This window comes from Drosophila miranda, chromosome 4 (genome assembly GCF_003369915.1).
Source record: "Drosophila miranda strain MSH22 chromosome 4, D.miranda_PacBio2.1, whole genome shotgun sequence".
Classification (NCBI taxonomy): Eukaryota; Metazoa; Arthropoda; class Insecta; order Diptera; family Drosophilidae; genus Drosophila; species Drosophila miranda.
In genome coordinates, this window is record NC_046677.1 from 18,388,768 (window position 1) to 18,414,275 (window position 25,508).

The 25,508-nt window shown below is 43.8% G+C and overlaps 3 protein-coding genes and 4 long non-coding RNA genes across 11 annotated transcripts in view; 5 read left to right on the plus strand and 2 right to left on the minus strand.

Moving 5' to 3' along the window:
- Positions 1-3,229: 3,229 nt before the first annotated feature.
- On the minus strand, positions 3,230-5,109 carry LOC108162634. The gene is made up of 3 exons (XM_017297458.2): positions 3,853-5,109; positions 3,581-3,790; positions 3,230-3,501 (listed from the first exon to the last, which is right to left on the minus strand). Exons 1-3 carry the CDS (start codon positions 4,984-4,986, stop codon positions 3,358-3,360), a joined length of 1,488 nt encoding a protein of 495 aa, XP_017152947.1. The 5' UTR covers positions 4,987-5,109; the 3' UTR covers positions 3,230-3,357.
- Positions 5,110-5,294: 185 nt separating this feature from the next.
- On the plus strand, positions 5,295-10,765 carry LOC108161153. 2 transcript variants are annotated; one of them, XM_033393489.1, is made up of 10 exons: positions 5,295-5,754; positions 5,823-6,362; positions 6,419-6,577; positions 6,650-7,561; positions 7,630-8,169; positions 8,226-8,384; positions 8,457-9,368; positions 9,437-9,976; positions 10,033-10,191; positions 10,264-10,765. In XM_033393489.1, exons 1-10 carry the CDS (start codon positions 5,317-5,319, stop codon positions 10,639-10,641), a joined length of 4,737 nt encoding a protein of 1,578 aa, XP_033249380.1. In that variant the 5' UTR covers positions 5,295-5,316; the 3' UTR covers positions 10,642-10,765. The 2 variants fall into 2 exon arrangements, with proteins under 2 accessions (XP_033249380.1, XP_033249381.1); XM_033393490.1 differs by lacking the exons at positions 6,419-6,577; positions 6,650-7,561; positions 7,630-8,169.
- A 1,420-nt stretch (positions 10,766-12,185) lies between these two features.
- On the plus strand, positions 12,186-13,385 carry LOC108162640. Its single transcript, XR_004472961.1, has 3 exons — positions 12,186-12,296; positions 12,478-13,011; positions 13,074-13,385. It is a non-coding gene; the product is annotated as an uncharacterized LOC108162640 (long non-coding RNA).
- Positions 13,386-15,138: 1,753 nt separating this feature from the next.
- The window catches only part of LOC108163278, a 52,204-nt gene continuing 41,834 nt past the window's right edge, over positions 15,139-25,508 (minus strand). For 2 of the 4 annotated variants that reach the window (XM_033393496.1, XM_033393498.1), the window contains 4 exons: positions 15,907-15,970; positions 15,753-15,819; positions 15,535-15,689; positions 15,139-15,478 (listed from right to left, as the gene is read on the minus strand). In XM_033393496.1, the coding sequence (XP_033249387.1) occupies positions 15,362-15,478; positions 15,535-15,689; positions 15,753-15,819; positions 15,907-15,970 (403 nt within the window). In that variant the 3' untranslated portion in view covers positions 15,139-15,361. Of the gene's footprint in view, positions 15,479-15,534; positions 15,693-15,752; positions 15,820-15,906; positions 15,971-25,508 lie in introns of all 4 variants that reach the window. The other 2 variants (XM_033393497.1, XM_033393495.1) reach the window with 1 other exon arrangement.
- Positions 18,025-18,761, plus strand: LOC117188916. The gene is made up of 4 exons (XR_004472959.1): positions 18,025-18,046; positions 18,110-18,253; positions 18,350-18,594; positions 18,671-18,761. It is a non-coding gene; the product is annotated as an uncharacterized LOC117188916 (long non-coding RNA).
- LOC117188915 lies at positions 20,990-21,738 on the plus strand. Its single transcript, XR_004472958.1, has 4 exons — positions 20,990-21,021; positions 21,085-21,228; positions 21,325-21,569; positions 21,646-21,738. It is a non-coding gene; the product is annotated as an uncharacterized LOC117188915 (long non-coding RNA).
- On the plus strand, positions 23,837-24,573 carry LOC117188917. Its single transcript, XR_004472960.1, has 4 exons — positions 23,837-23,858; positions 23,922-24,065; positions 24,162-24,406; positions 24,483-24,573. It is a non-coding gene; the product is annotated as an uncharacterized LOC117188917 (long non-coding RNA).

Below are 25,508 nucleotides of genomic sequence, written 5' to 3' on the forward strand. Positions count from 1 at the left end.
CGCCCTATAAACGAGGTGAACTTCCCGCGCTGTTCCGAAGTTCAAAGTGCAATAAACCTGGTGCCACCAACAAATGAGCCAAGCGGAAGTTCAAGGCAGGGGCTGGGGCGGAGCCGACAATAGCCCGAAGGAGCTTAAAGCAAGCTCTGCTCTGGCATGAAAAATATATGAAGAATGGTGTTTAGCTAGTAGTGCACTCTATTGCACTACTAAATATTTCATGGGATCTGGGTTAAAATTTGATAAATTTATTATACTGCTGCCATAGGTATAACCTTAATTTTGATCGGCCTGATATCATTTCCTAGAAAAAGCTATGGTTTTCTTTGTATCCCCGGCATCATGATAAACCGACAAACTTATTTGCAGTCTAGTTTTCAGAGACTGAAAGACCTAGGGCAACAAATTTTTGGATCGAGACTCCTGCAAAGGCTTGTCGAGGCCCCTACAGCTACCCTATTCATGATTTCAAATAGAAATAGAGATTTGTACAATCTACAGAACTGGGTTCAGATCGTATTTTCAAACTGCGTACCGGATAGAATAGTTGTGTGGCGCAACTCACAACGCCCTGACTGGTTTTTTGTTGCACCTATAGTAACCTGTTTGCTTTTAATTTATTACCAACGAAAAGGGAAATTTTTAGGGGTAAGCCATTTCTAGTGATTGGGCGAGATTTCCCACTCCATTCGAAGCTATCCTGCCCGATGTTTGCCAAGCCCACACCTGGCTCTCCTGCCATTTACTTTGATATCCAAGTGCATTATGTATGATGTATCTATCTCTAATTGCCTTTATTACGTTGCTTGTCGATCTGCAGTTCCCCTGCCTTTCCCCCAATATCCAGATTAAAAGTGTTTTCGACGACTGTTGGGGGGAAAAGCGTTTTCCTCCCAGCCATGCGAAGCCTCTCCGACAAGTGTCGCTTAAAGGCATATCGCTTTGTTTTTCCTGTTCTATTTTTAAAAAATTTTTCTTGTAGAGGAATGCAGCCAACTTTTTCAGCGACTAACATTTTTCTTTCATTCACTTTGGCGCCCACTGGCCTCTTCCCAGTGCTTCACACCACCCATCTGCGCATTCAATTTGTGTGTACATAAATTTCGAAATGGACTTCTCGTGTTGGCTCTGCCGACAGCAGAGGAGAAAAAATATATGTACTCCAGAGGAGGCACGCGAAAGAAATGGCGAGCGGAAACAAGTGGTCCTGACTGCAGTGGCACGCAGCACCGGCAGCAGAGTCGGCAGCCACAACAGCTGGCAGATAGTGTTTCACAAGCCAGTAGCATAAATAACCAACAAAAGTCCTGGACAAAGGCCAATCGAATGTCTCGTTTGGATTCCTGAAAAAATCAACGGACTTCTCGTAAAAAAGTGACCGCGAGTCCCGGAGTTTCGGAGGAGAATAATGTGCCGCAAATGTAGAATTTAAATACTTTCTCCGAACTCTTAGAACTATTAGAATTCCGAAAATTGGAATTCGGATAATACGGGCCAAATAACGAGCATTTATTTCAATTGGACAACTTAAAGCATGGCCCAGAGGGTGAATAGAGGGGGGAAAGGCTTTGCTTTGACTGCGGGCCGATTTCACTGGCCAATGGAGCATGAAATTACAGAGGGGAGTGGTCTGAGGTGCCGAGAGCATGTAGCGTGTGGACATGTAAATTCTCAAGAAACAATTCAGGACAGGAAAAGTTCAAAAGTTAAAGTCCCCACTCCACTGGACAGTCGCGTCACAGTTCTGCTTGACTAGGAAGGGGTCCGAGGCCGGTACTTCAACGATGGTGTGGACATGGGACATGGGAGTAGTAGGTGTCTTCGGTTCCCATACTAGTAATACATGTGTACATGTATGTATGTGACTGCAGTGGTTATCAGTCTGCGGAGCGTGAATAAAGACGCGGAAAACAATCAAGCCGAATATAATTTGGAGCTTAATGGATGGTCAAATCAAGAATAGTCGCCTCATTATGCCATTACCTCATTTAAGCGTCTAGCACCGATTTCTACGGTTCAAAATTGAAATAACAAGAAACTGGCTTCAAGATAGAATAACGGGATAGAAAATGGGTCAGATTTAGTTGGGTTTATGGAGACATGCAAGTTTTCGTCTATAAATTGAAAGGAAGTGAGAAGGCAGCAGATGTACTCGAATGCTTACGTATTTTCGTACATCTACGCTTGATAAAACCTCTCGAAAGAAGTTTTCGATTGAGTTGGATCCCAAGTAGAATGGATTCCATTAAAGTAAGCATTCATGGTTGGATAAAACACTGCAATGCAAGCATTTAAGGGGTGAAAATCGTTAACCATCCGTGGCTAACCGTTAAGCCGTTTACACGACCTGACTCCATGTGCCGTAATGCCCAGCCCAACATATGTTTATATGGGTGTCGGCTCCAGTGTCATCATTACCATGACTAGGATTACGATTACTGTCATCGTCATGTCATCCCGTACACTGAGGCACACACAGGCATACTTAGCCAACGTCTTTATGACTTTTTGCGCAGAAATGATAAGAAAAGTTTTTCTGAATCATTTCCCGGACATGATCCCAGACCGAAGGCTTATGTCCTTGTGGAAACATATGGCATGTTGCCAGGCAGAACATTTAATGGTCTGCAAAATGGCCGGGACCAGGACATTAAAAGTTGCTTAACCTTCATTAGGCGCCCGATTCTTATTCCAACTGTCAGCGAAATGAAATTTAATATGTGTCGAGCTCTTCAGGACAGAGTTGGACCAAAGAAGGGCCAGGATAATCAGGTTTTCTCCGTCCCGTCGTAGGAGCTTAATATCCCATTTGTGCAGGGCTGTACTGCATCTCAATGATATGCTTGAAAAAATTACAAATCACCGCAAAAGTTGGCAGAGGAAGCAGAGGATGGCATGGCTTTAATCATCCAAGGATATGCCAAGCAGCCAGCTCGGAGAATGGGTCGACGTGGGAGGGTAAGTGGAAGGAGAGTAGCCAACTCTGGCAGTCAAACTCAATTTCCAGCTTGTTTCACGCGACGTCGGAGATGGCTGCTCCACCCTGCTTCTAGCCGAGGCGCTAATGCGGCGACATGGCATTATCCTTTCTCGACCAACTCTTTCCTCGCATTTTGGTAATCAGATTTGTGCAAACAGGCGTGTGCCACGAAGATGCCTACAAGGCTAAAGGACAACAGCGGTTGCGCTTCTAGCACTTGTACAATACGACGACTTGTCGTATATAAACTTAAAGTATTAGGCTTTTATCTATTTTTAGGGAATGAATGTGTGTAATTTCACTACAATTTTTGATCAGTGCAGTGTGAGGTTATTCCAGTCCGGAGGTGAGGGATGCATACGGTGGAATGGCTGTGTTCAAGTGCCTTTGCCGGACTGGCTTAGTTGTGACTGTCGCTTCTGGGCACGGACTTTCCGGGCCTTGGCCTGTTCTTTCTTCTTCTGCTGCTTGGCATTTGCCTTTTTGGCAGCAGCCTTCTGGCGCTCTACTTGCTCGTTGGCCTGTGGAAAAGCGGCCATGTTTGGTTATAAGTAATTAGGTATGTGAATATGTACGATTATGTGTAAGAGTGGGTCATACCACGCGGTCGATCTCCTCCTGGCGCTCTGCCTCGATCAAGGCTTGAACTTCGGCAATACGGCGACGCATAAAGATCACATGATCAATGGCTTCTTTCATGTCATCGCGAGCTTTGCTAAGGCGAAAGTTTGTTTGCAGTATTTCGTCTTCCCAGTGCTCCATGTCCCGATCGTACTTATCGCTGAGCTCGCTATATCGATTACGGTAATTCTGGTAGAAAAGTTTTTTTAGTTTTTGAGAGAGTGGAGACGACGGGGACCCAATTCGGTTACCTCTATGATCGCGTAGTAGGTGTTGAGGGAGGCTTGCGAAGTGTCGTCTCCCTGCTGGATGGACCTCCTGACGTCCTCGAGCTCTTTCTGTAGCTGGCGGGTGCGCACGTTGTCCTTCATCAGCTGCATCTCCACCTGGGTTTCGTAGTAGGCACAGAGGTAGCGGCACTCGATGGGAATCGTCACAGTAGCCTCCATGCAGCTTTGCTGGAGCTCCTCGACCATGTTGCTCTTGTAGCCCTGCCACCAGGCATGCGAATAGCGACGGGCCTTGAAGTTAGTGGTGTCCAGGGAGGCTTTTGACTTTTCGAGCTCCTGCAGCAAAGCCTTGTCGATGATAAGCATCTGCTTCTGCTCCCAGATCAGGTCCAGCAGTTTGCGGTAGCCGGCGCCCTTAAAGATCTCAGAGTAGAAATACCCATAAAACCGTTCGGTCTCCTGAAGATCCACCCGGTACTTGGCCCAGTCCAAAGTGTTGGCGGTGTGGTCCCGCACCAGAACGTCCAAGTAGACAAAGTCTTTAAGCTCGCGTCGTCGAAAGAAATCCTCCAACGACCAGGAGAACAGGTTGTGGGGTAGGTCCTGCACATGCAGCTCCCCTGTCTCAGGACAAGCATTCTCCATTATATGCAGCTCGTAGCATGTGCGCCTGAACATAAAGAACAACGACGAGTGCTGCATGGACTCCAGAAGTGCATCATATTGATCTGTTTTCGAGGCCAGCTGTAAGACCTTGTCCCCTATCTGGATCGGGATGGTCTGGGGTATGAGGGCTTTGAGCGTCTCCTTACGCTTCAGCTTGCGGACGAAGCTGTCTAGGGTCCAATTCGCGGGTTGTGAGAGCCCCCGTTTGCCTCCCAACATATATGCACTGGAGCCAGAGCCAACCTCCAGCAGAGGGTCATTATCTGCTTCGTTGGGATCGAAGATACCCAGATCCTCAAACAAGTTCTTCAAGAACTGGTCCCGACATTGCGCCGGATCGTAGTCGGGATCTATAGGCATTATTCTCTTGTATAACTCCTCCAAGTCCTCGTCGTCCTGCTGGGCTACACCGGACCTCTGCACCCCGCCGTATTGCACACTGCCACTGGAATCTATCGATCCGTCCGAAATAATGTTGAGGATAGACATGATGGGGGTCGCCTTGGTGCGTGTAAAGTTAAGTAACGAAGAAAAAAAGAATCTAACAATGTGTAAAGGAAGTCAACAACAAAAAAGAAATCTAGTATTGGGAAAACTATTGAAAACAGGAGCAACGGAATCTATGTACAAAAAAATACAAAACCTGCCGTAACCATTGATAATGACGTTAATGACGTAACAGTGCCATTCGTACCGCCATTTTTCGCGGCTTAGTCCATTTAACACTATTAATCCGTAGCGACACGCTACATTCTAAAGGGGTCCTATATAAGGCGGATCAACCACTTAGCCACATACGCAGGCCATCCCCGTACCAGGATGCGGATCGTTAGCCCCGATGTGCTGTTCGCGCTTTTAATCCTCCACGTCACCATCATACTTGCCCAAGACCAGCATCAAGCTGGTCAAATACAGTTTAAAATCGAAGAACAGAATCTGGACCAACGCCAAGAACAGGGCCAAGTAAAGGTAAAGGTACAGATACAAAACCAACGACCAGACGAAAATGGATTTGCAGGAAACTCATACGATCCATCCATTTCGATCCAACCAAGACTTCAGTGGAGTCAAAGTCAATTAAAGGAACAGACCAATATACATGGTGCCGCGCACGGAATTCTGCAACATCCAGGCGGGTCGCTTTCGCACTCAATTCATATAGGCGGGCAGCAAGATGCCCAAGGTGGAACATTCCTCATACCACCTGTACACTACCTCACGCAGGCCGACATTGAAAGCGACGGGAAACTGAAGACGGTGAGTCGTATTCAAGGACATCCTCATTGAATGATATGATACCCTGAAACAACCTGATATTCTAACAGGTTGAGCTTATCAAGAAGTATGGATATCCAGTAGAGACCCATTTCGTGACCACCAGAGATGGCTACAAGCTCTGCATGCACCGCATGCCGCGACCGGGTGCTCAGCCCATTTTACTAGTCCATGGCCTCATGTCCAGCTCAGCTGCCTGGGTGATGTTGGGCCCGTCAAACGGACTAGCCTACATACTGTTCCAGCAGGGCTACGATGTCTGGATGTTGAACACGCGCGGCAATATTTACTCCAAGGAGCACACGAAAAAGGGGATCACTATGAAAGAATATTGGGACTTCTCCTTCCACGACATCGGTACCATAGATGTTCCATCGTCCATCGACTTGATCCTGGAGCGCACGAATTTCCATCAGATTCAGTACATTGGGCACTCCCAGGGCTCAACCGTATTCTTTGTTATGTGCAGCGAACTCCCCGAGTACTCAGGCAAAGTGAAGCTAATGCAGGCTCTCTCCCCGACGGTGTACATGAAGCAGACTCGCAGTCCGGTGCTCAAGTTCATAAGCTCTTTTAGGGGGTCTCTGAGGGTGAGTCTCATCTGCATTTGTTGACACTTGCCATGACTTCCAGGGCATACTTATAGGTACTCCTCGACATACTGGGAGACCACGAGATATCCTTGAACACACAGCTCATCCAGCAGTTCAGGAACCACATCTGCTCAGCCAACGAGATCACGAGTCGAATTTGCGGAATTTTTGACTTTGTCCTATGTGGCTTCAATTGGGATAGCTTAAATCGGGTATGAATCGTGCCTTAGCTGGTCCAAGAACAAACTCGAATCTAACCATTCAAACTGCCTGTCTCTTCTAAGACTCTGACTCCCATCATCGTCGGTCACGCTTCCCAGGGTGCCTCCACCAAGCAGATCCACCACTACGCTCAACTGCACAGAAATCTATATTTCCGGCGCTTCGACCACGGTCCGATTAAAAACCGCATTCGCTACCAATCCTTGACCCCACCATCCTACAATCTGTCGCAGACGCAGTGCAGGGTGGTCCTGCACCATGGGGCCAAAGATTGGCTAGCCTCTGGCTCGGACGTCACCAATCTGCAGGATCGTCTGCCTAACTGCATTGAGAGCCGGAAAGTGGAATTCGAGAGCTTCACGCACTTCGACTTCGTCATATCAAAGGATGTGCGGTCTTTGGTCTACAATCGCGTTGTAGATCTGGTTGTCACGAACCAGATTCAACCACAGAGGCCAGACGAAAATAGATTTACAGGAAGCTCATACGATCCATCCACTCCAAGCCAACTAAGACCGCAGTGGAATCAAGGTCAATCAGAGGCAGAGATCAACGTACATGGTGATAGGGTGCAAGGCATTCTGCAAAATCCCAATTTAAACTGGTCGCTACAGCACCCAATTCAGATAGGTGGGCAGCAACATGTAAAACAGGAACCGCTCTTCGAACCACGCCCTGTGCAGGTAGAGATTAAACTTCAGAGGCCAGACGAAAACGGATTTACAGGAAACTCATTCGATCCATCCACTCCAATCCAACTAAGACCGCAGTGGAATCAAGGTCAATCAGAGGCAGAGATCAATGTACATGGTGATAGGGTGCAAGGCATTCTGCAAAATCCCAATTTAAAGTGGTCGCTACAGCACCCAATTCAGATAGGTGGGCAGCAAGATGTACAACAGGGAACGTTCATCATACCACCTGTACACTACCTCACGCAGGCCGACATTGAAACCGACGGGAAACTGAAGACGGTGAGTCGTATTCAAGGACATCCTCATTGAATGATATGATACCCTGAAACAACCTGATATTCTAACAGGTTGAGCTTATCAAGAAGTATGGATATCCAGTAGAGACCCATTTCGTGACCACCAGAGATGGCTACAAGCTCTGCATGCACCGCATGCCGCGACCGGGTGCTCAGCCCATTTTACTAGTCCATGGCCTCATGTCCAGCTCAGCTGCCTGGGTGATGTTGGGCCCGTCAAACGGACTAGCCTACATACTGTTCCAGCAGGGCTACGATGTCTGGATGTTGAACACGCGCGGCAATATTTACTCCAAGGAGCACACGAAAAAGTGGATCACTATGAAAGAATATTGGGACTTCTCCTTCCACGACATCGGTACCATAGATGTTCCATCGTCCATCGACTTGATCCTGGAGCGCACGAATTTCCATCAGATTCAGTACATTGGGCACTCCCAGGGCTCAACCGTATTCTTTGTTATGTGCAGCGAACTCCCCGAGTACTCAGGCAAAGTGAAGCTAATGCAGGCTCTCTCCCCGACGGTGTACATGAAGCAGACTCGCAGTCCGGTGCTCAAGTTCATAAGCTTTTTCAAGGGGCCTCTGTTGGTGAGTCTTGTCTGCATTTGTTGGCACTTGCCATGACTTCCGGGGCATACTTATAGGTACTACTCGACATACTGGGAGGCCACGAGATATCCTTGAACACACAGCTCATCCAGCAGTTCAGGAACCACATCTGCTCAGCCAACGAGATCACGAGTCGAATTTGCGGAATTTTTGACTTTGTCCTATGTGGCTTCAATTGGGATAGCTTAAATCGGGTATGAATCGTGCCTTAGCTGGTCCAAGAACAAACTCGAATCTAACCATTCAAACTGCCTGTCTCTTCTAAGACTCTGACTCCCATCATCGTCGGTCACGCTTCCCAGGGTGCCTCCACCAAGCAGATCCACCACTACGCTCAACTGCACAGAAATCTATATTTCCGGCGCTTCGACCACGGTCCGATTAAAAACCGCATTCGCTACCAATCCTTGACCCCACCATCCTACAATCTGTCGCAGACGCAGTGCAGGGTGGTCCTGCACCATGGGGCCAAAGATTGGCTAGCCTCTGGCTCGGACGTCACCAATCTGCAGGATCGTCTGCCTAACTGCATTGAGAGCCGGAAAGTGGAATTCGAGAGCTTCACGCACTTCGACTTCGTCATATCAAAGGATGTGCGGTCTTTGGTCTACAATCGCGTTGTAGATCTGGTTGTCACGAACCAGATTCAACCACAGAGGCCAGACGAAAATAGATTTACAGGAAGCTCATACGAACCATCCACTCCAATCCAACTAAGACCGCAGTGGAATCAAGGTCAATCAGAGGCAGAGATCAATGTACATGGTGATAGGGTGCAAGGCATTCTGCAAAATCCCAATTTAAACTGGTCGCTACAGCACCCAATTCAGATAGGTGGGCAGCAACATGTAAAACAGGAACCGCTCTTCGAACCACGCCCTGTGCAGGTAGAGATTAAACTTCAGAGGCCAGACGAAAACGGATTTACAGGAAACTCATTCGATCCATCCACTCCAATCCAACTAAGACCGCAGTGGAATCAAGGTCAATCAGAGGCAGAGATCAATGTACATGGTGATAGGGTGCAAGGCATTCTGCAAAATCCCAATTTAAACTGGTCGCTACAGCACCCAATTCAGATAGGTGGGCAGCAAGATGTACAACAGGGAACGTTCATCATACCACCTGTACACTACCTCACGCAGGCCGACATTGAAACCGACGGGAAACTGAAGACGGTGAGTCGTATTCAAGGACATCCTAATATACTGATATGATATCCTGAAACATGGACTACTTCTAACAGGTTGAGCTTATCAAGAAGTATGGATATCCAGTAGAGACCCATTTCGTGACCACCAGAGATGGCTACAAGCTCTGCATGCACCGCATGCCGCGACCGGGTGCTCAGCCCATTTTACTAGTCCATGGCCTCATGTCCAGCTCAGCTGCCTGGGTGATGTTGGGCCCGTCAAACGGACTAGCCTACATACTGTTCCAGCAGGGCTACGATGTCTGGATGTTGAACACGCGCGGCAATATTTACTCCAAGGAGCACACGAAAAAGGGGATCACTATGAAAGAATATTGGGACTTCTCCTTCCACGACATCGGTACCATAGATGTTCCATCGTCCATCGACTTGATCCTGGAGCGCACGCATTTCCATCAGATTCAGTACATTGGGCACTCCCAGGGCTCAACCGTATTCTTTGTTATGTGCAGCGAACTCCCCGAGTACTCAGGCAAAGTGAAGCTAATGCAGGCTCTCTCCCCGACGGTGTACATGAAGCAGACTCGCAGTCCGGTGCTCAAGTTCATAAGCTTTTTTAGGGGGTCTCTGAGGGTGAGTCTCATCTGCATTTGTTGACACTTGCCATGACTTCCGGGGCATACTTATAGGTACTACTCGACATACTGGGAGGCCACGAGATATCCTTGAACACACAGCTCATCCAGCAGTTCAGGAACCACATCTGCTCAGCCAACGAGATCACGAGTCGAATTTGCGGAATTTTTGACTTTGTCCTATGTGGCATCAATTGGGACAGCTTAAATCGGGTATGAATCGTGCCTTAGCTGGTCCAAGAACAAACTCGAATCTAACCATTCAAACTGCCTGTCTCTTCTAAGACTCTGACTCCCATCATCGTCGGTCACGCTTCCCAGGGTGCCTCCACCAAGCAGATCCACCACTACGCTCAACTGCACAGAAATCTATATTTCCGGCGCTTCGACCACGGTCCGATTAAAAACCGCATTCGCTACCAATCCTTGACCCCACCATCCTACAATCTGTCGCAGACGCAGTGCAGGGTGGTCCTGCACCATGGGGCCAAAGATTGGCTAGCCTCTGGCTCGGACGTCACCAATCTGCAGGATCGTCTGCCTAACTGCATTGAGAGCCGGAAAGTGGAATTCGAGAGCTTCACGCACTTCGACTTCGTCATATCAAAGGATGTGCGGTCTTTGGTCTACAATCGCGTTGTGGATCTGGTTGTCAAAACTTAGAAAGATTTGGTCAGAGATACACATGATTTTGATTGGATACAATACTTAACGGATTATTTTAGCAGGAAAGTTAATAAATGAGTCGTGACGATATGGGTCACGACACGTGTTATTTTATCCTGTACATAGATTCTGTTTTCATGTATGTATGTATGCTGGCCATTTCCAATTGCGATCTCTAGACAACAGCAAAAACGAGAGATAACGCCAATTTTTTGATGTCTTGATTCACTTTAACTATTCATTTTACATTTGTAACGCTTTTAAAAAATATTTCCAGCGCTCAGATAGAAAAAATACAAATGATGGGAACGCCAGAGCGCCCTCGTCTCTAGCAGGAGTTTTTATCAAGCTATCAAGAAAAGCGGAAAGGGCTGCGGCTCTACTTTTATACCTGGTACTCAGTCAGTGTATTTATATGTGAGCTTTTGATTTATATATTTTATGCAATATATTTTAAAAGTAATTAGCGATCAGATGACAATCTCACTGATGAGAAATGAAGATAACTCAATTGATTGTTTCATCGATGGAGATTATCTCGAACCTTCAGTTCAGAAGCTAGCATTTTTGAAGTTGAGGATGATTAGACTAGTTACAAAATGCAATTGCGATCCCGAGTTCAAAAGTGCACGACATGGCACACAGGAACGATATTCTTTGATGCGTACTCACGGTTTTTCCAGACATGCCAACCTGACCATTTTGCCCTTGCATGAATGCCTTCAAGGGTACGACGTCTTTATTCTAGAAAGGAAGAAAATTTCTTCCCAGATGGAAGATTCGAAGCTACTTCCGATTTAGATTGAGCCGCACTGTCCAAATTCTGTCAGATTGCATGGAATATGGTGCAATCCCCCATTTCCTCTGTGGTTGTCAGCGCTTCCAACGCCCACAGCTTTCCAACCGATGAATCCCCACGCGCCAGCCCAAAAGTTTCTTTAATGTGTACCTGTAGATTGAGAAAGCTATTAGCATGTCGTTTTTTGAGAATATCTTATGGTATATTGTAGTTAGCCTCGCTCATCTCCAAAGCCGGCGTGTGGGTCCAACGCCGCTCCGCTCGGTAGAAGTATGCTCAGCTCACTGAACATGGTATAGAAGCTGGTCCACTCTGTATAGGCTTCGCTAAACTTGGGCAGCTGCAAATTTTAACACACCGATTTCAAATTTGATGCACAAGTTTGAAAAAGCTGGGCTGGCTGGCTCATGATGACGCGGCGGTGGCTGAACGCCACAGCCGAAGACCCTGGGAGCCCTGTTGAACGTTAATTGAAAACCGATGATCCCAGCTCCCAATAGAGATTAAGAATTGTTTATTCCTTCTGCGACGCTATGATTATTTTCCCAATCAGTTTGCTAGCACGCCCTCTTTTTAAACCAGGCACCCTCAGGCGCAGGATCGGTCCAATGAGCGTTGGTGAGGTCGCAGCGCTGCTCAACTCCTATCGATATAGCATAAGGAAGCTTTCGCAATATACTCGATACTGAAACCACGATCGCTTGCATCTCGCCAGCAGCTGGTAAATTATTATATTATTTATTATTATTATTTATTTATCTGGTCTTTTACTTTTTACCTGCCTCGCAGGTGCATACATTATCGACATCGTCTTTCCTACTGCACCATGCTTTACCTCTTCGGCTTTGACCGGGTAAGTTTTCCTTGTTTCATCTTTTTTATTGACTATTTGTTCTTGGTTCGTCTTCTTTTATTTTTGTATTCCCTCCTGATCTTTTGGCCGAGACCTCCCTCTGGCCAAAAACTGCTGACACGATCGCCTCCTCCAACGCCACCAGGTCATTTACATTACTTAATTCTTCCTTTCATTTTAGCACGTCCTCCCCTCTGGCACCCAGGAATACCTCTTGCGTGCCTGCGGACACCGATAGGCCCACCATCGTCTACAAGGCCTTCACCCTTCTGGTCTTCCGGTTCTTATCAGCGAGTGGTTGCCTTATATCTAGGCGCCTGACCGGCGGACATCACGAACTTCCCGCCAGCTCCTGTGCACGGGGCCACGACGCCGTGAGCCCTTCGGGACATGACTCCTGTCGCGCGAGCTGTGGCCTTTGGTATGTTCGACCTTTGTCTCCGGTCACTGCCATGGCCCTCTTCTCCGCCTTTCCAGTCCGCTCGTCGTTGCTACCTCCTCCGCGGGTGATTCCGTCGTAGCTCCTCGTCCTCTCGAGAGTTTCACGGGATGTGCTCCTGGCTGGACTGCGGCAACCACTGGCTTTGGCATCCTATCCCCTGCAGCAGGGACTAGTGATCGGTGGCTTGTTGGTTCACGCCCACGGGAAATCATTTCAGCATGCCCCCTATCCATACACCGCCAAATCAAACGCTGGGCTTCAGCTTCGAGACGCGTAAGTTAACCAGTATATAATTGAATATACTCGTATATTTAAAAATATATCTTCCTTCACAGAGAACTGATTTCCCCACGCAAGACGGAATCCAAGTCAGACAGAATCGTATTCCAACAGGACAGAAGCGCTCCTTTTCAAGAGCCCGAACCTAACAAGCCGCCGCATCTTTTGACCTGGCCATCGGCAACTATCTCAAGGACCTTGGCCATGGCAACCAAGGAGCAGCTGTGCTGTCTACTCGACTCTAGATAGATCTTTTGTTGTTAGGCTTAAGGATACATAACTCTATAAATTTAAATAGTAAATGTAATCAACTTGTTTATTTATTTATACTAAGTTAAGTTATGATGAATAAAACTATTGAATAATCATCCTTGCTGTATACTGTATCGGGGAAACTATCCCGACTACAAAAGGGTGTTGCAAGCCCAGATCGATGACCAAATACCGGAACATAACAAAAAAATTTTGATTTATGAAAATGTCCTTGATCCTTTCTAAGGACTCCATAAAATCAGGGGCATTTTTCCGATCACAGGAAGGCATCTCATGCCCAGATCGGGCCACAAGTAGTCGAGAAAACTAAGTATGTATGGTTGGGGTGGTTTGAGTCCCTTTTAAAGGATCAAGGACATTTTTCTGATCACGGGGGCCATGACACGCCCCGATCGGGCCACAAATGAGGGAGAAATCCAGATATATATATCTGGAGTAAATATCCTTGATCTTTGGTCCTTGATAAGAACTCCATTGAATCAGGGACTTTTTTCCGATCACAGGAAGCCGTCGCAAGCTCAGATCGGCCCTTAAAAAGCGGAGAAAATTAATATTTTTGATCCTTAATATCCTTCATCCTTGAAAAGGACTTCATAAAATCAGGGACATTTTTCCGATCACAGGAAGTCGTCGCACGCCCAAATCGGCCCACAAATAAGGGAGATAACAAAATTGGCTTTGAAAATGTAGTTCAAGAAATCTCCGAAAGGGGCGGCACCGTACAAGAAAAAAAAACTCGCGTCAAATGGCTGAAATACCAGGCGAACAGAAATCAGCAGAAGGTCGACGATTTAAAAAAAAAAATTGCGAGCCCCCTAAAGTATGCTGCGAATTTTTTTTGCAATTGCTACAGCTGCTTGCTGCTGATTCTGTTTGCCTGGTATCCCATCCCGATTTTGGCCATTTGACGCGAGGTTTTTCTTTTTGTACGGTGGCGCCCCTATCGGTGAATTCTTGAACTTCATTTTCAAAGCCAGTTACAAGCCAGTTTTGTTATCTCCGTTATTTGTGGGCCGATTTGGACGTGCGACGGCTTCCTGTGATCGGAAAAATGTCCCTGATTATATGAAGTCATTTTCAAGGACAAAGGATACCAAGGATTAAAAATATTTATTTTCTACACTTTTTAAGGGCCGATCTGAGCTTGCGACGGCTTCATGTGATCGGAGAAATGTCCCTCATTTTATGGAGTCCTGATCAAGGATTATTTTGCCAGACATATATATCTGATTTTTCCCCTTATTTGTGGCCTGATCGAGACGTGCGATGGTTTCCTGTGTTTAGAAAAATGTTCCTGATTTTATGGAGTCCTTATCAAGGATCAAGGATATTTACTCCAGATATATGTATATATCTTGGTTTCCTCCTTATTTTTTTACCTATCTGGGCGTGCGATGGCTTCCTGTAATCGGAGAAATATCCTTGATCCTTCGGTAAGGACTCCAACAACCCCAAAAATACATATTTAATTTTCTCGACTACTTGTGGCCTGATCTGGGCGGGAGATGGCTTCATGTGATCGGAGAAATGCCCATAATTTTATGGAGTTCTTATTAAGGATCAAGGGTATTTTCGCCAGATATATATATTTTGTTTTCTCCCTTACTTGTGGCCCGATCGGGACGTGCGACGGCTTCATGTGATCAGAAAAATTTCCCTGATTTTATGGAGTCCTTAGCAAGGATCAAGGACATTTTCCCCAATCAAAAATGTGTAGTTTTCTCCGGTATTTGGTCACCGATCTGGGCGTGCCACGTTTTTTTGTAGTCTGAATAGTTTCCCCGATAAAGGACAAAGCACGGATGATTTTTCAATAATTTAATATATTATAACTTAGTTTAGTATAAATAAATAAACAAGTGGAAAACATTTGTATCTACTATCTAAATATGTGCATGCATATATCCTTAAACCTAACAACAACGAGATCTATCTAGACTCTATATTCTAGAGTATTGTGACCGCGTAGCCCCTCGCTTGGTTACCATAGTGAAAGTCCTTGTTGTCGATGACCAGGTCGAAAGATGACGATGGCCTGTTATGTGCGGAGCTTGCAAGGGGTTTTCTGCTGTCACCTGTCTCCTGTCCCTCCGCCTCTGTTCTGCTGGGATACGAGTATTTCTGGCTGGGATACTTTGATAGGAACCGCATACGACTCGGTTTGTGGCAAAGCGTAGGGTACATAGGTCTGTTAAGGAATATATATTGTAAAATATTTCCACAATTATATACAGATTCACTTACGCGTCTCGAAGCCCAACGTTTGATTCGGCGGTGTAGGTACCGGATGTTGCTGACGATCCTGATTTCAGGATGGGGGTGGAGATCCCATGATAAACGATGATGGGCATATCGGTATCCGCGGGCAAGAGGCATTCCTGGCCACCGGAGGTGTCGACCTGCTAAAATGACAGGAAGGGTTAAATAAAATAAATGAATAAATAGTAACTTCATATCTTTACTTGGGGTGGGACGAGGGGGGATCGCCGCATAGTAGTTTGTCGCCAGAGAGCGTCTCGGCCAATAGAGCTGGAGGGAATAAAAAATAAAAGAAGAAGAACCCAGAAAAATTATTCAATGGAAAAGATGAATAGGGGGAGAAAAAGAAAACCTTACCCAGTCAAAGCCGATGAGGTAAAGCAGGGTGCAGGACCGAAGATGATGTCGGTAATGTATGCACCTGCGATGCAAGTAAGTCGCACGTCGTAAAAATTTCAGATGAATAAATAAACATAATATATACATAAGTAATATATATAAATATTTATATGGCATTAATGTCCATAATCAGGGATAATATATACTTTTTCAGCGCAATTTACTTTTTTACATGTTATCATATATATTATTATATAATATTATACCATTCAATACGATATACACATTTATGTGTATAGATAGTACATACTATATAGTACTTATGTTTATGCGACTATATATAGACTGTATGGCAAGTGGTTGTACTATGCGTTCGATGATAATTTGGACTCTATATTTATATATGTATTTCTTTCCAGATTTGTACTGTTAATTACTGTTATTATGGTTAATTATAGCGTTTTATTCAAGCTTCCGCGCAAACCATTTTCATACTGTAGAAAATACCTCTAATCCAAATTGAAACGAGGGGGAACGTTGTGAGTTGCTGCGGACACCGCAACTCTACAGTTATACCCGATACTTAGTCAGTATGGCTCTCCTCCGGCAGACGCAGCTAATTTTAAACGACACGACAAAGAGTGCGTGCGAGAGAGACAGAAAATCAGTCTGAGCGTGACGTCGGGCGCTGCGTAGCCACTGCAAATTGATTTGTTCCTTTTGGGTATAAAAATGATCCGATCTGATCCAGATTCAGCAGTCTGATAGATATGGTCATTATCTATGATTCTGCGTTTTTAGTTTTCTCGAATCTGCAATATTGTGGATGCAACAGATTTTCGTCTTTTGTGGGGGCGGAAGGGGGTGGGGCGAAATTCTGAGATATACGTTTTATAGTGAGATCTAACAGAATTGCGGATACCAAATTTGGTTACTCTAGCCTTAATAGTCTCTGAGATTTGTGGATGCCCCAGATTTTCGTCCTTTGCGGGGGCGGAAGGGGGTGTGGCGAAATTTGGACACGAAACGGTCAAGGTCCGATATCACAGGAGTGTGGATACCAAATTTGGTTTCTCTGGCTCTTATAGGTTCTGAGATCCTTGAACTCATATTTTGCAATTGGCAAAGCCGACCATGAAACCTGTGTGTTAGAGAGAGACAGAGCGAGAAAGAATGAAATTGTTTTCTTGATTCTGGCTATAATAATTATACGATCTGGTTGAGATTTTACACTCTAGAACATATAGTCATCCTCTACGATTCTGCGTTTTTGGTTTTATCGTATCTTTAAAAATGTGGATGCCACAGATTTTCGTCCTTTGTGGGGGCGGAAGTGGGCGGGGCGAAGTTTTGAAATATTTTTGTAGCAGTGACATATCACAGAAGTCTGGATCCAAAACAACGTTGCTCTAGCTCTTATAGTCTTGGAGCACTAGGCGCTGAAGGGGACGGACAGACGGACAGACGGACGGACGGACAGACAGACAGGGCTCAATCGACTCGGTTATTGATGCTGATCCAGAATATATATACTTTATGGGGTCGGAAACGATTCCTTCTGGACGTTACGCACATCCACTTTTACCACAAATCTAATATACCCCAATACTCATTTTGAGTATCGGGTATAAAAACAACCGCATACATTTGAACATTTTTTTATTAATAAAACGTGAAAAAAATTACAACAAAAAAAGATGAAAAACCAAGCGAACCAAAAACATGCGAGTTTTTCTTAGAGAACTATTTATTAACAGTGCAAGGCGAATATATATATCAGGACCAAAATCCGTATTTCTCAATCCATTGGAGGACCCCGCGGATTGTCTTCCTCGAAAAACACTGGAAGAGCTTATGTAGCATGAAGCACTCGGCATACTTTTCTCACAAAACTAAAGCCACATATTTTCGACAAAAAAGTAAACCCAGTAGTCCATGCCCGATGAAACCCCAGTTCTCAATTTCTGATGCGATGTAGACTACTGGAAAATATCAGTATATAAATAGGCACCATCCTGGCAAAACAAAAAATTCTAAATTTTCTGTTTTCAACTAAGTTTAAGCAAAAAGTGTTTTTAGATTTAAGTATAAAGTGTAAAAAAAAAAAAAAAAAAAAATGAAAAAAAACAAAAAAAAGGAAAAAAAAACCCATACAAATGTAAGCTTAATTTTTGTGGTTGTAAATATTTTTTTTTTTTTTGATAAATTGACCTTTTTTTAGACAGCACGATGCAAACGACCAGTTCCAGTAGACAATGGATGGGTCATACGTATTGAACACATATACGCGTACATATGTACGGTACCACAGAGGAGAAGTACTTCTGTGGCGGGACGGCTCGAGTCTCAAGGCAGGCAGCGATTGGTAATTGTTCAGTTTCAGTGTCTTACCTCAGAAATCCGCAAAAAAAATAATTTTCATTCTGAAATGTACACCTAATTTTCTGCTCTTCATTTTTAGGATAAAAGCGATGCACATCAGGACACAATTCAGACTTTCGCTCAATCACCCAGGCAACACCAATACACTTCGGAGAATCCTTACACATTATACGAAGGCGAATTCATATACATACGTAGAACATTTATCGAGGGATGGATCGATGGAAAACCTAACCGAAAAGCAACACGAAAGTTGTTCAGCTATGGATGACACAGGATACACGAATCATACGACACAAGGCATCTGAGGGATAGAGGGACACGGTAATTAATCAGTTTACGGCTTAACTCAGAAAACCCCGAAATGTACACAATTATCTGTTTTTAATTTTTATGACAGATCCGCCGCATTCTATTCACACATATGGACACAATTGAGATTTTGTAGAACTGTGGAGTAGGCCTACTGGGGATACCACGTTAAAAAAAACGCGCCTAGAACTTTACCAAATGCTGGTGGTGTGGAAAAGAGTTCATCTGTTTTCCGATGCTCCTACGTTCTGTGCCGCCGGAAGCTAGGCAGTCATATAGAATACTGTTACTGGATTACTGCCGCATATTCCAGGCGAAAGTCTTCTCTATTAGTTAAGCTAGAAGTGGTCAATGTCTACGTGGCGAAACGATTCATTCCAAGCCGCGTTAGGTTTAAAAACAAATCGGTTTATAATGTCGAGTCTTGCATTTTAGAAACACTTTTTGTCTTTTTTGATTAAATTATATTATGTAAATATAAATTCATTTTCATTTATTATAAAGCTATTCACGGTGTAGTGTTTCTTAAATGAGTAGAAAAAAACATGAAAAATTAAACACGAAAATAAACAAAATGGATAATATCCTAGACGACAGCGAGAGGTTTGTACATATGGCGGTGGAATTATGGCATTGCCGGATCTCCCTCTACCGATACTTACTCTAACGAGGTGGAACGTTGTGAGTTGCTGCGGACACCACAACTCTACAGTTATACCCGATACTAACTCAGTATGGCTCTCCTCCGGCAGACGCCGCTAATATTGAACGACACGACAAAGAGTGCGTGCGAGAGAGACAGAAAATCAGTCTGAGCGTGACGTCGGGCGCTGCGTAGCCACTGCAAATTGATTTGTTCCTTTTGGGTATAAAAATGATCCGATCTGATCCAGATTCAGCAGTCTGATAGATATGGTCATTATCTATGATTCTGCGTTTTTAGTTTTCTCGAATCTGCAATATTGTGGATGCAACAGATTTTCGTCTTTTGTGGGGGCGGAAGGGGGTGGGGCGAAATTCTGAGATATACGTTTTATAGTGAGATCTAACAGAATTGCGGATACCAAATTTGGTTACTCTAGCCTTAATAGTCTCTGAGATTTGTGGATGCCCCAGATTTTCGTCCTTTGCGGGGGCGGAAGGGGGTGTGGCGAAATTTGGACACGAAACGGTCAAGGTCCGATATCACAGGAGTGTGGATACCAAATTTGGTTGCTCTGGCTCTTATAGGTTCTGAGATCCTTGAACTCATATTTTGCAATTGGCAAAGCCGACCATGAAACCTGTGTGTTAGAGAGAGACAGAGCGAGAAAGAATGAAATTGTTTTCTTGATTCTGGCTATAATTTGGTTGCTCTGGCTCTTATAGGTTCTGAGATCCTTGAACTCATATTTTGCAATTGGCAAAGCCGACCATGAAACCTGTGTGTTAGAGAGAGACAGAGCGAGAAAGAATGAAATTGTTTTCTTGATTCTGGCTATAATAATTATACGATCTGGTTGAGATTTTACACTCTAGAACATATAGTCATCCTCTACGATTCTGCGTTTTTGGTTTTATCGTGTCTTTAAAAATGTGGATGCCACAGATTTTCGTCCTTTGTGGGGGCGGAAGTGGGCGGGGCGAAGTTTTGAAATATTTTTGTAGCAGTGACATATCACAGAAGTCTGGATCCAAAACAACGTTGCTCTAGCTCTTATAGTCTTGGAGCACTAGGCGCTGAAGGGGACGGACAGACGGACAGACGGACGGACGGACAGACAGACAGGGCTCAATCGACTCGGTTATTGATGCTGATCCAGAATATATATACTTTATGGGGTCGGAAACGATTCCTTCTGGACGTTACGCACATCCACTTTTACCACAAATCTAATATACCCCAATACTCATTTTGAGTATCGGGTATAAAAACAACCGCATACATTTGAACATTTTTTTATTAATAAAACGTGAAAAAAATTACAACAAAAAAAGATGAAAAACCAAGCGAACCAAAAACATGCGAGTTTTTCTTAGAGAACTTTTTATTAACAGTGCAAGGCGAATATATATATCAGGACCAAAATCCGTATTTCTCAATCCATTGGAGGACCCCGCGGATTGTCTTCCTCGAAAAACACTGGAAGAGCTTATGTAGCATGAAGCACTCGGCATACTTTTCTCACAAAACTAAAGCCACATATTTTCGACAAAAAAGTAAACCCAGTAGTCCATGCCCGATGAAACCCCAGTTCTCAATTTCTGATGCGATGTAGACTACTGGAAAATATCAGTATATAAATAGGCACCATCCTGGCAAAACAAAAAATTCTAAATTTTCTGTTTTCAACTAAGTTTAAGCAAAAAGTGTTTTTAGATTTAAGTATAAAGTGTAAAAAAAAAAAAAAAAAAAAAATGAAAAAAAACAAAAAAAAGGAAAAAAAAACCCATACAAATGTAAGCTTAATTTTTGTGGTTGTAAATATTTTTTTTTTTTTTGATAAATTGACCTTTTTTTAGACAGCACGATGCAAACGACCAGTTCCAGTAGACAATGGATGGGTCATACGTATTGAACACATATACGCGTACATATGTACGGTACCACAGAGGAGAAGTACTTCTGTGGCGGGACGGCTCGAGTCTCAAGGCAGGCAGCGATTGGTAATTGTTCAGTTTCAGTGTCTTACCTCAGAAATCCGCAAAAAAAATAATTTTCATTCTGAAATGTACACCTAATTTTCTGCTCTTCATTTTTAGGATAAAAGCGATGCACATCAGGACACAATTCAGACTTTCGCTCAATCACCCAGGCAACACCAATACACTTCGGAGAATCCTTACACATTATACGAAGGCGAATTCATATACATACGTAGAACATTTATCGAGGGATGGATCGATGGAAAACCTAACCGAAAAGCAACACGAAAGTTGTTCAGCTATGGATGACACAGGATACACGAATCATACGACACAAGGCATCTGAGGGATAGAGGGACACGGTAATTAATCAGTTTACGGCTTAACTCAGAAAACCCCGAAATGTACACAATTATCTGTTTTTAATTTTTATGACAGATCCGCCGCATTCTATTCACACATATGGACACAATTGAGATTTTGTAGAACTGTGGAGTAGGCCTACTGGGGATACCACGTTAAAAAAAAACGCGCCTAGAACTTTACCAAATGCTGGTGGTGTGGAAAAGAGTTCATCTGTTTTCCGATGCTCCTACGTTCTGTGCCGCCGGAAGCTAGGCAGTCATATAGAATACTGTTACTGGATTACTGCCGCATATTCCAGGCGAAAGTCTTCTCTATTAGTTAAGCTAGAAGTGGTCAATGTCTACGTGGCGAAACGATTCATTCCAAGCCGCGTTAGGTTTAAAAACAAATCGGTTTATAATGTCGAGTCTTGCATTTTAGAAACACTTTTTGTCTTTTTTGATTAAATTATATTATGTAAATATAAATTCATTTTCATTTATTATAAAGCTATTCACGGTGTAGTGTTTCTTAAATGAGTAGAAAAAAACATGAAAAATTAAACACGAAAATAAACAAAATGGATAATATCCTAGACGACAGCGAGAGGTTTGTACATATGGCGGTGGAATTATGGCATTGCCGGATCTCCCTCTACCGATACTTACTCTAACGAGGTGGAACGTTGTGAGTTGCTGCGGACACCACAACTCTACAGTTATACCCGATACTAAGTCAGTATGGCTCTCCTCCGGCAGACGCCGCTAATATTGAACGACACGACAAAGAGTGCGTGCGAGAGAGACAGAAAATCAGTCTGAGCGTGACGTCGGGCGCTGCGTAGCCACTGCAAATTGATTTGTTCCTTTTGGGTATAAAAATGATCCGATCTGATCCAGATTCAGCAGTCTGATAGATATGGTCATTATCTATGATTCTGCGTTTTTAGTTTTCTCGAATCTGCAATATTGTGGATGCAACAGATTTTCGTCTTTTGTGGGGGCGGAAGGGGGTGGGGCGAAATTCTGAGATATACGTTTTATAGTGAGATCTAACAGAATTGCGGATACCAAATTTGGTTACTCTAGCCTTAATAGTCTCTGAGATTTGTGGATGCCCCAGATTTTCGTCCTTTGCGGGGGCGGAAGGGGGTGTGGCGAAATTTGGACACGAAACGGTCAAGGTCCGATATCACAGGAGTGTGGATACCAAATTTGGTTGCTCTGGCTCTTATAGGTTCTGAGATCCTTGAACTCATATTTTGCAATTGGCAAAGCCGACCATGAAACCTGTGTGTTAGAGAGAGACAGAGCGAGAAAGAATGAAATTGTTTTCTTGATTCTGGCTATAATAATTATACGATCTGGTTGAGATTTTACACTCTAGAACATATAGTCATCCTCTACGATTCTGCGTTTTTGGTTTTATCGTATCTTTAAAAATGTGGATGCCACAGATTTTCGTCCTTTGTGGGGGCGGAAGTGGGCGGGGCGAAGTTTTGAAATATTTTTGTAGCAGTGACATATCACAGAAGTCTGGATCCAAAACAACGTTGCTCTAGCTCTTATAGTCTTGGAGCACTAGGCGCTGAAGGGGACGGACAGACGGACAGACGGACGGACGGACAGACAGACAGGGCTCAATCGACTCGGTTATTGATGCTGATCCAGAATATATATACTTTATGGGGTCGGAAACGATTCCTTCTGGACGTTACGCACATCCACTTTTACCACAAATCTAATATACCCCAATACTCATTTTGAGTATCGGGTATAAAAACAACCGCATACATTTGAACATTTTTTTATTAATAAAACGTGAAAAAAATTACAACAAAAAAAGATGAAAAACCAAGCGAACCAAAAACATGCGAGTTTTTCTTAGAGAACTATTTATTAACAGTGCAAGGCGAATATATATATCAGGACCAAAATCCGTATTTCTCAATCCATTGGAGGACCCCGCGGATTGTCTTCCTCGAAAAACACTGGAAGAGCTTATGTAGCATGAAGCACTCGGCATACTTTTCTCACAAAACTAAAGCCACATATTTTCGACAAAAAAGTAAACCCAGTAGTCCATGCCCGATGAAACCCCAGTTCTCAATTTCTGATGCGATGTAGACTACTGGAAAATATCAGTATATAAATAGGCACCATCCTGGCAAAACAAAAAATTCTAAATTTTCTGTTTTCAACTAAGTTTAAGCAAAAAGTGTTTTTAGATTTAAGTATAAAGTGTAAAAAAAAAAAAAAAAAAAAATGAAAAAAAACAAAAAAAAGGAAAAAAAAACCCATACAAATGTAAGCTTAATTTTTGTGGTTGTAAATATTTTTTTTTTTTTTGATAAATTGACCTTTTTTTAGACAGCACGATGCAAACGACCAGTTCCAGTAGACAATGGATGGGTCATACGTATTGAACACATATACGCGTACATATGTACGGTACCACAGAGGAGAAGTACTTCTGTGGCGGGACGGCTCGAGTCTCAAGGCAGGCAGCGATTGGTAATTGTTCAGTTTCAGTGTCTTACCTCAGAAATCCGCAAAAAAAATAATTTTCATTCTGAAATGTACACCTAATTTTCTGCTCTTCATTTTTAGGATAAAAGCGATGCACATCAGGACACAATTCAGACTTTCGCTCAATCACCCAGGCAACACCAATACACTTCGGAGAATCCTTACACATTATACGAAGGCGAATTCATATACATACGTAGAACATTTATCGAGGGATGGATCGATGGAAAACCTAACCGAAAAGCAACACGAAAGTTGTTCAGCTATGGATGACACAGGATACACGAATCATACGACACAAGGCATCTGAGGGATAGAGGGACACGGTAATTAATCAGTTTACGGCTTAACTCAGAAAACCCCGAAATGTACACAATTATCTGTTTTTAATTTTTATGACAGATCCGCCGCATTCTATTCACACATATGGACACAATTGAGATTTTGTAGAACTGTGGAGTAGGCCTACTGGGGATACCACGTTAAAAAAAACGCGCCTAGAACTTTACCAAATGCTGGTGGTGTGGAAAAGAGTTCATCTGTTTTCCGATGCTCCTACGTTCTGTGCCGCCGGAAGCTAGGCAGTCATATAGAATACTGTTACTGGATTACTGCCGCATATTCCAGGCGAAAGTCTTCTCTATTAGTTAAGCTAGAAGTGGTCAATGTCTACGTGGCGAAACGATTCATTCCAAGCCGCGTTAGGTTTAAAAACAAATCGGTTTATAATGTCGAGTCTTGCATTTTAGAAACACTTTTTGTCTTTTTTGATTAAATTATATTATGTAAATATAAATTCATTTTCATTTATTATAAAGCTATTCACGGTGTAGTGTTTCTTAAATGAGTAGAAAAAAACATGAAAAATTAAACACGAAAATAAACAAAATGGATAATATCCTAGACGACAGCGAGAGGTTTGTACATATGGCGGTGGAATTATGGCATTGCCGGATCTCCCTCTACCGATACTTACTCTAACGAGGTGGAACGTTGTGAGTTGCTGCGGACACCACAACTCTACAGTTATACCCGATACTAAGTCAGTATGGCTCTCCTCCGGCAGACGCCGCTAATATTGAACGACACGACAAAGAGTGCGTGCGAGAGAGACAGAAAATCAGTCTGAGCGTGACGTCGGGCGCTGCGTAGCCACTGCAAATTGATTTGTTCCTTTTGGGTATAAAAATGATCCGATCTGTTCCAGATTCAGCAGTCTGATAGATATGGTCATTATCTATGATTCTGCGTTTTTAGTTTTCTCGAATCTGCAATATTGTGGATGCAACAGATTTTCGTCTTTTGTGGGGGCGGAAGGGGGTGGGGCGAAATTCTGAGATATACGTTTTATAGTGAGATCTAACAGAATTGCGGATACCAAATTTGGTTACTCTAGCCTTAATAGTCTCTGAGATTTGTGGATGCCCC